Here is a 9,529-nt window from a genome sequence, read left to right as displayed (position 1 = left end):
GGGGACACACGGACACATGGGGATGGGGACACGGGGGAGACGCGGGGGGACCCCCCCTCCCTGCCGGAGAAGGTGTAGGGGGGGTGACACCCCCCAACCCCCTTTCTTTTTTTTTTTTTTGGGGGGCGGGGGGGGGGGGGGGCGCTATAGCTATGGGCTATATACACACCCCGGGGGCGGCGGTTGGGGGGGGGGAGGGGTGGTGGGGGCCACCCCGGGGTGGGTTGTGCTCACGAGTGGTTCCCCCCACCCCCATCGCCCCCCTCCCCACAGGGCGGGGGTGTGTGTGGGGGTGGTGTTTATTTTTTTGGGGGTGTGGGGGCGTGTGTGTGTGTGGGGGGGGGGCGTCCCATGGGGGGGGGGGGGTGGGGGTGTGTGTCCCCCCCTCCCACCACCACCAGCACCACCAGCACCACCACCACCGGCTCTAGGAGTCCTTGAGCATGCTGATGCGGGCGTAGATCTTGAGGGCCGGCCCCAGTTTGATGTTCATGGTGCTCATGAGATGATCCTCCTTCAGCAGCAGCAGCGCCTGCCCGTCGATCTCCTGCGCCCGGAACTCCTCCGCGATCTCCTGACAGCCTGTGGGGAGACGAGGGGTTGGGGGAGGGGGGGGGGGGGCCACGCTCAGCAAACACCCTCCTCCCGCATCCCCCCAAAAAATGCGTATTTTCCCTCCTCCTTCAGAAATCCCCCCCCCCCCCCTCCGCGTTTGTAGGGGGCGGCGCGGATTCCTCACCCGGCAAGGAGCGGATGAACTCGTAGACGTCCTCCACGTTCCACTTGCTGGGTTCGCTGGGGAGGAAGCGGTGGCCGATACCGGCCAGGTCGCGGACGTGGACGTCGGGCAGCTCCATCTCGCGGAGTTCCAGGTCACGCTCGCCCTGACGCCGGCGGGAGGTGGAGGAACTGGCCGAGATTGGGGAGAGCGGTTCCTCGTAGCTCGAATTATCCGAACAACGACTCGAATCTTCTTGGCTGTGGTTGAGCTGCAACGACGCCGTCACGGAAAGAGGCACCGAACCCGGCGGGAGAGAAACCGGCGGCTGCGGGACGGAGCAGCGCCGGCCTCAGAGCCCCACCCGCGTTGTGTCGTCACCCGGAATTTTTGGGGGACGAATCCTACCCCGTCCCCCCGCCCCTCACCTGCTTCTTGGTGTCTTTGCTGAGGGTGGGCAGCGTCCCCTTGCAGGTCCGACGGCGGCCGTGGGGGGGACCGCCGGGTTTTTGCAGCTTGCTGCGATCCGGGTGGAACAAACCCACCCGCTTCGTGCACCCCACGTTGTACCTGAGGTGGTGGTTGGGGGGGGGGGGGGGATAAGGGAAGAGGGTGAGGGAGGGGGAGGGCACACCCGCAGCCTGTTGGGGAGGGGGGATTTGGGTTTTTTGGGTTTTGGGGTTTTTTTTTACCTCTTGGCGCAAGCCATGGAGCAGAAGCGCTTGGAGCGCTTGAATTTATAAGCGAAGTCGACGCGGCCGCAGAGTTCGCACTTCAGTTTGGGGGGGTTCCCCTCCTCTTTGGATTCTGGGGGGCGCGGAGGGACACCCAGAGAGAGAAACGCAACCAGCTCAGCCGGGGGAGATCCCAAAACGTCACCCGTGGAGGGAGGGTGGGGTGGGGTGGGGTGGGCTGCGTCCCTCGCCGAGGAGGAGGATCGTTTCGGGGGGGCCGAGCGCTACCTTGTAAATAAGGTTCCTCCATTTCGGAATCGGTGGTGGTGGTGTTGTCCTGCGGCGGGAGTTTCTCAGCCAACAGCTCCTGCGCATACTTCTTCTTCAGGTTCCCCACCAGCAAGGAGGAGCGCCCCACCTGCGTCGGGAAAACACCGAGTGGGTGTCATCCCCCCCCCCAACCCTAAAAATACCCCTCCCTTCCCAAATAACACCCCCCCCCCTCCCACTGCCCCGCTCCCAGCCCCGTAAACGCCACGGGATAACGTTACCGGGAACGGTTCTGCCCCTTCCTGGATGACGAAGCCCTCGATGACGTGGGTGAGGATTTGGGGTTTCACGATGGCCTGGGGCGGTTTGTTCTCACCATTGTGGGGGGCAGCGCCGGCGACGGTGGAGGCAGAGCTGCCGGTGCCCGAGGTCATGCCGGGAACGCTGGCGAGGGGCTGGGGCTGAGCATGAAGGCGGTCGGCGGGCGGCTCTGCTGGGGAAGAGAGAGACACACACACACACGCACCGCACAACACACAACACACACGGGTGGTTACGGGGGGACGCGGTGACGCCGGCGGTGACGCCAGGGTCTGGATTACCATACAGCTGGGGCTGCTTTGGGAAAGGGGAGGGGGGATAGGGCGGGGGAAGAAGCAGCTGCCGCCGCTCCCAGTAAGTCCCAGTAAACCCCCAGGGGGCCTCCTGGACCTCGGGGAGGGGGGAAGAGGGGAAAGAGGGGGGGGGGGGGCCAACCCCCTCCGTGCAGCCCAAAATATCCTGGGGGACCCCAGAGGGTCTCCAAATAGCCCGGCAGACCCCCCAGATCTGCCCAGTTAAAGCCTCAATACGTCCCAGTAAGGCCCCGTAAGGCTCAATCTCCCCCGAAAAACACTCATCTCCCCCAGCCCGGCCCAGTACACCCCAGTAAGGCCCGATCTACCCCAGAAAGACCCGACCTCCCCCAGTATGCCCCAGTACCTCCCAGCAGACGCCAGTAAAGCCCAATCTCCCCCCGAAAAAAAAAAAACGATCTCCCCCAGTACGGCCTGGTACGCCCCAGTAAGGCCCCATCTCGCCCAGTACGGCCTCCTCCGCCCCCGCACGGCCCGCTGGGTGCCGGTAAGGCCCCGGTAGGCCTCGCTAGGCCCCGGTAGGCCCCACCACCTTTGTCCGGCGGCGGAGCCCGCTCCCCCCCCGCCCCTACCTGCGCCCGGGCCGCGGGGCCGGCACCGGGAGGGGGGAAAGGAGGGGAAGGGGGGGGGGGGGGGGGGAGTGGGGCGGATGCGGAAGTGAGGTCAGCGCCCGCCGCCCCGCCGGGCCGAGCCGGGCCGGACCAGGCCGAGCCTCACCGGGGCGGGTGTGGGCGGTGCCGGGCCGCACTCACCGGCGGCGCTCAGCGGCTCGGCGGCCCCATGGGGCGGACAAAGGCGGCGCGGGCGGCGGTGGCAGCGGCGGAGAGGGGACAAAGGCGGCGGCGGCGGCGGGGCCGGGCCGGGCCGGGGGAGGCGGCGGCGGCGGCGGCTGCGCGGGGAGGGCGGGGCCTGGCGCCGGGCACGCCCCTCCCCCCTCCGCGCCGCTATTGGCTGCCGCCGCGCGCGCGCGCCCACGCCGCCAAAGCGGGCGGGGCGGAGGGGCGGGACCGTGTGTGCGTGGGAGGGGGGTGGGGGTGAGGCCGCTGGGCGGGGCTTCGGGAGGGGCGGAGCCTCGCCCAAGGGGCGGAGCCTCGCCTAAAGGGGCGTGGCCACGGCTGCCCCAGGCAGCGGTGTCCCCCTCCCGAGCCCACGCGTGGCGGGTGGGCGCTGGGCAAAGCGGGGCCACGATCCCGCAGCCAACGGGGCTGGGACACCCCCCGCTACATCCAGCCCGACCTCCCCACACTCCCCCCACACTGTGGCACGCGTGGGGCGACGCCAGGGCCACCCCCCTGCCTCAGTTCTCACCCCCACGCTGTGGGGTGCGGGGCTCCACCCCACGAGTGGGCGACCGTGGGGCTTACCGTGCGTGGGGGGCCGCTCGCCCTCGGGGGTGGCGGGTCCCGCGGGGGCGGCGGGCGGCGAGAGGGCGGGGGGCTGCGGCGGAGCGGCGGGCGGGCTGGCGGCGTTCCTCGGGGCGGGCAGCGGGTCCCGGCGGGCGCCCTCGGGGACCCCGAGTGGGGGCTGTGGCATTGAGGGGGGGCACACGCGTGTGAGAGGGACACACGTGTGAGGGACACACGGGTGTGTACATGCGTGTATATGGGCATGCAGGCGCGTGCACATGCTCGGCTGGAGCGTGCACACGTGTGCGTGGATCGCATGTACGTGTGCACACGGAGAGGGCACATGCACGGATCAGGCACACGCGTGCACATACATGTGCACGGACCTGGGACGCACGCACACGCGCGTGGGTGGAGCGGGCATGCACTTGCACACACATGCAACATGGATCTGGCAAACGTCTGCACACACATGCACGGATTAGTTACATGTACACGCACTTGCAGATCTGGCACACGTGCGTGCACACACATCAGACACGTGTGCACAGGTGCGCACACGTGCATGGAGAAAGTACACACACGCACACACGTGTGCACAGATCTGGCATGAGTGTGCCCACACATGCACAGATCAGACACACAAGGATTGTGGACATCCGTGCACAGATCAGGTTCACCCACACGTGCCTGGATCAGGCCAACACGTATGCACACACACATGGAAGAGGCACACACGTGGATCCGCACGACTGCACACACATATGCATGCCAACACACGGGGATCAAGCACATGTGCACGCACCGGCGCATGGATGGTGCACACGCACACCCCCGCGTGCACAGATCAGGTACACGCGTGCACACAGATGTGCATGGCTCAGGCACATCTGCACACCGACACGTGCACAGATCAGGTACACACACACACACATGGATCAGGTACACACATGCACACACACGTGCAGGGATCAGGCACCTGCGCACCCCAGCTGCCCACACACACACACACGCGTGCGTGCACACCAGCCCCCCCCACCCCTCCTCCCCCCACACAGACCCCCCCCACACACACTCCCCGCACCCCCAAACCGTGCTGGGGGGGTTCGGGACACACACACACACACACACACACACACACACACACACACGCCCCTCACCGTGGCGCCGGCCGGCTGCAGCTGCAGGATGACGGCGGAGGCGTGCTGGAACTTGCGGGGGGCAGCGTGGCAACCGGGGTGACCGTTGGGGGGACCGCCCTCGCTCCCCACTCCTTGGGGGACCCCCGCTTTGGGTTGGGGGGCCGGGCCGGGGCTGGCGGGGGGCAGGGGTTGGAGTTGGGGGGCGGAGGGGGGACCCTGGGGGGGCTGCCCGCGGGGCGCCAGCTGCTGTTGCTGCTGGATGACGAACTGCTGCTGCTGCTGCTGCTGCGGTTGCATCGGCTTCGGCTGCTGCAGGAACTGGGGGGGCTGCAGCGGGGTGTAGGCTGCGGGGACAGCGACGGGGGACAGGGACCCCCCCCCCCTTGTCATTGGTACCTCAGCCCCAACGGACCCCCCACCCCCAGGATCTTCCCCCCCCCCCCCCTCCCCCACGAGGCTGCTCCTCACTTTAGCATCCGTTCACTCTGGTGCCTACTGACAACCAGCTTTGCCAGCTCCCGCTGCTGCTGCGGGAAGCTGGGCTCAGCCTGTCCCCACGGTGGGGTGTCCCCCCCCCCCCCTTATTTTGGGAGCCACACCAGCACAGCACCCCCAGGCTCCATCACCCCGTGGGGTTTGCTGGTTTCACTGCTCCAGCCCCCTGCACGCCACTGCAGAGGCTCACCCCATGGACCGGGACCCTACGGGTGCTGAGTCCCTTCCCGGGCAGGTCCCCTGAAGGGGGTGTGCAGGCCCACAGGACCCAAATACAAGCGGGATGCCAACGCACAGGAACCATCAGTGCAGACCATCATTAGGTTTCAGAGTGAACGCCCCACATGTTGCTCAGCTGAGCGCTGCGCCCACCCTGCTCACCTCACTCCGACTCTCTGAGCACCCAAGATGAGGGTGACGCACCCCTAAAGTGGGTATATTGGGCTGCCGGTCCCATTTACGGGCAAGAAAACCACGAGGCCCATCATTAGGTTTCAGAGTGAACACCCCACCCGAGCCGCCGCTCCCTCCCTGTGACTCCCCCAGCACCCACGGGCGCCCCGTCCCCGCCGCGCCGCAGCACCTTACCTGGGGTGACGAGCGGGTGGGCAGCAGCGGGGGCAGCGGCGCGGGCCAGGGGGTGGGCGCGGGCGTCGGGCCCCTCGGCTTTTTTGAGGTGTTCGGCAGGGGGATCGGGTGGGGGACCCCGGGGGGGGCCGGCTCGGGGTGGGGGGCCACCGGGGGGCTTCATGGCCAGGGCGGGGAGGTGGGGGCCAGTGGGGCGCAGGGCCAGGCTGTGCACCTGCAACGGCAGCATGTCAGGGGGGGTCCAAGAAGCAGGGAGGGGGGATTTTGGGGGGCTGGCGGAGGGGTGGGGACTCACCTGGGGGGTGGTGGGTGGTGGGGCGGGCGGTGGTGCCGGCGGCGGTGCCGGTGCGGGGCTCTCCGGGCGGACGGCGCTGACGGGGCCCGTGGGTGTGAAGATGAGCTGGGGGGGGGGGGGGGAGAGAGAGAGAGAGAGTGGGTACGTGGCCCCCGATGTGGGGCAGGGGGTGTCACCCCACGTGTGTCCCCCACTCCGTGTCTCTATAGGGTGGGCACACGTGGGGTGTGGGATTGTGGGTGGGGTGACACGTGTGTGTATCCCTACCCGTCACCCCAGGGACCTCCGGTGCCAGGAGGGGTGCAAGGGACAGGCACCTACGGGGGGGGGCACCCTATAGGGTCCTGACACCCCCCCCCCCCCCCCCCCAAAGACAAAGAGCACCCTCCTGGGCTTGGGCACTGCCCAGCGGGGCTGTGGGTGCCATGGGGGGGTCTGGGTGCCCCGAGTGGGGCAGGGGGCACCCTATATGGGGTCTGGGTAGCCCACAGCAGGGTGATGGGCACCTTAGGGGTCCTGCCCACCCCAAGCGGGACCACGGGCCACCTATGGGTCCTGGCAAGATGACGGGCACCCTATGAGGCTGGGCCACCCCACAGCAGGGCAACGGGCACCCTACACGGTCAGGAACCCCGTGGGGTGCTGCCCACCCTGCAATGGGACGACAGGCACCCCACAAGTACTGGCCACCCCACAGCAGGATGACGGATGATGGGCACCCGATGGATCCCAGTCATCCCACAGCTGGACAACAGGCACCCGATGGGTCCCGGCCACCCTGCAGCAGGATGACAGGCACCCACTGGTCCTGGTCACCCCACAGCAGGATGATGGACACTCTACAAGTCCCGGCCACCCTGCAGCAGGACAACGGGCACCCCATGGGTTCCAGCCACCACATGGGTCCCAGTGACCCCACAGGTGGACAATGGGCACCCTACAAGTCCTGGCCGCCCCATGGCAAGATGATGGGCACCCCAAGTGTCCTGGCCACCCCACAGCAGGATGATGGACACCCTATGAGTCTTGGCCACTGTGCAGCAGGATGACGGGCACCCCATGGGTCCCAGTCACTGCATGGGTGGACAATGGGCACCCTACGAGTCCTGGGCACCCCATGGCAAGACGATGCACACCCTAAGTGTTGCGTCCTGGCCACCCCACAGGGGGATGATGGGCACCCTATGAGTCCTGGCCACCTCATGGCAAGATGATGGGCACCCCAAGTGTCCCAGCCACCCCACAGCAGGATGACGGGCACCCTACGAGTCCTGGCCACCTCATGGCAAGATGATGGGCACCCCAAGTGTCCCGGCCACCCCACAGCAGGATGATGGGCACCCTATGAGTCCTGGCCACCCTGCAACAGGACAACGGGCACACTGTGGGTTCCAGCCACCACATGGGTGGACAATGGGCACCCTATGAGTTCTGGCTGCCCCATGGCAAGATGATGGGCACCCCAAGTGTCCTGGCCACCCCACAGGAGGACGATGGGCACCCTATGAGTCCTGGCCACCTCATGGCAAGACGATGGCCACCCCAAGTGTCCCGGCCACCCCACAGCAGGATGACGGGCACCCTACGAGTCCCAGTCACTGCACGGATGGACAACAGGCACCCTATCAGTCCTGCCCACCCCATGGCAAGATGATGGACATCCCAAGTGTCCCGGCCACCCCCCAGCGCCACGGGGCAGGGTGCCAGGTGTGAGGGCAACCCCTTACCATCTGCGCCCGCAGGTACATCTGGGCCTGGCTGGCGGTGAGGGCGGGCGAGGCGGCGTTGCCCAGCAGCACGGCCTGCTGCGCGATGCCCGAAGCCCCGGGGGTGACGCTCTGCGCCCGGTTCAGGAGCTGCGCCGCCGCCGGTGACGTCGCCAGGTTGATCTGTAACGGGACGGCAGGAAAAAACTGGGGTGCCGCAGCACATGGGTGCTGGCGGGACGGGTGCCAGCGGGGACAAAGAACTCACCGTGGGTTGCTGCGCCGGTGCCGGTTGGGCGCCGTTACCACCCGAAGAGCCGCTCTGCCTGTTCGCCGCCAGACTCGCCTGGGGAGAAGAGCCCAGCGTCACGCGCGTTGTCGCACCGCAGCACCCATGGGTGCCCCCGGGGCGGTGTGCCGTACCTGCTGGACGGCGGCCAGGCTCTGGAGCTGGGCGCTGGTGAGGTGCTGCTGCTGGAGCGCGGCCGTCTGCAGCATCAGGTGCTGCTGCTGCGCCGCGTACATCTGCTGCAGGTACTGCGCCGCCGTGTTGGGCTGCCGGTGCAGCGCTTGCTGGATCACCTTTTTCAAGGGGTGCAAACACGTCTCTGGGCTGCACCCCAACGCCAAAACGCTGTCCCCCCCAAACCTCCAGCCCCCCCCCCCAATGCCCCCCAAAATACCGTACCTGGACGGTCTGGCGGTCGGGGATGCCGCTGTAGACGGAGATCTGGGGTGCGGGTGGGCGGGCGGTACCGGTGCTGCTGGGCGTCGTGGCGGTGCCGCCGGCACTGCTGGCGGGCGGAGGTGCCGGGAGCTGCTCGTTCTCCATGGCGGTTTGCCGGGGCGCCGTGAGGCGGCGGGGGTCAGGCTAGAGCTGGGGGGGGGGGCAAAAAAGGGTGGGAGGGGACACCCCACGGCACCCAAAGTTGGCACCCCATCTCTGCTCCGAGCCTCGGCACAGCATTCCAGCCGCGATGCCGGCATGCCCGTGGGGCTGCTGCATCCCCCCCCGCCCAACAAGGGGTGTTTGGGATGGGGATAAGACCCCCCCAACCCCTCCCTTTGAAGGGTCCCAGGATGAAGCATCCCCCACCCCAGGGTGCACCCATGGGTGCCAGTGGGTTGTAGGGGGAAGGGGCCGTGGGGCCGCCCAACCTGGAAGGGGAGAAGGAGGATGGTGGGATGGAGGAAGGTGGGCGGGAAGCCCCATGGTTCATCCTCCCCCCACAAAGAGGGGGGTCAGTGGGTCCCCACGCCCCCCAGGGTGAAGGGGGACAGGGGAGGATGGATGGAAGGAAGGGTGGACAGAAGGACAGACAGAGGTACAGAAGGGGCGATGGGAAGGATGGACGGACAGAAGGATGTAGGAAAGGGAAGGACAGAAAGATGGACAGAGAGAGGGATGGCTGGAAGGAAGGGAGAGAGGAAAGTAAGGATGCAGGGATGGACAGAATGACGGACAGGAGAAGGAGAGGGACGAAGGGACAGACAAAGAGAAGGAAATGAGGGAAGTAGGAAAGTGACAACGGACAGAAGGATGGATGGAAAGAGGATGGGACGGAAGGAAGTAGGAAAGGGATGGAAGAAAGCAGAGGGACCAAAGGTGGGAGGGACGGAGAGATGGACAGAAGTAGGAAAGGACAGACAGAAGGACAGA

At 67.2% G+C, this 9,529-nt stretch overlaps 1 protein-coding gene across 1 annotated transcript; it reads right to left on the bottom strand.

The window, feature by feature from the left end:
- Positions 1-352: 352 nt before the first annotated feature.
- On the bottom strand, positions 353-8,701 carry PHC2 (polyhomeotic homolog 2; the record flags this gene model as incomplete). Its single annotated transcript, XM_082500538.1, has 14 exons — positions 353-582; positions 740-1,046; positions 1,147-1,288; positions 1,411-1,525; positions 1,681-1,810; positions 1,944-2,152; positions 3,662-3,821; positions 4,804-5,129; positions 5,869-6,082; positions 6,164-6,268; positions 7,891-8,052; positions 8,138-8,215; positions 8,293-8,451; positions 8,558-8,701. 14 exons carry the CDS (start codon positions 8,699-8,701, stop codon positions 428-430), a joined length of 2,406 nt encoding a protein of 801 aa, XP_082356664.1. The 3' UTR covers positions 353-427.
- Positions 8,702-9,529: the final 828 nt, after the last annotated feature.

The sequence above is a fragment of the Vanellus vanellus genome (assembly GCF_965231255.1).
Source record: "Vanellus vanellus genome assembly, contig: HAP1_SCAFFOLD_2282, whole genome shotgun sequence".
In the NCBI taxonomy this organism is placed as follows: Eukaryota; Metazoa; Chordata; class Aves; order Charadriiformes; family Charadriidae; genus Vanellus; species Vanellus vanellus.
The sequence above is the reverse complement of the archived record's forward strand: the minus strand, read 5'-3'. Positions and strand labels throughout refer to the sequence as shown.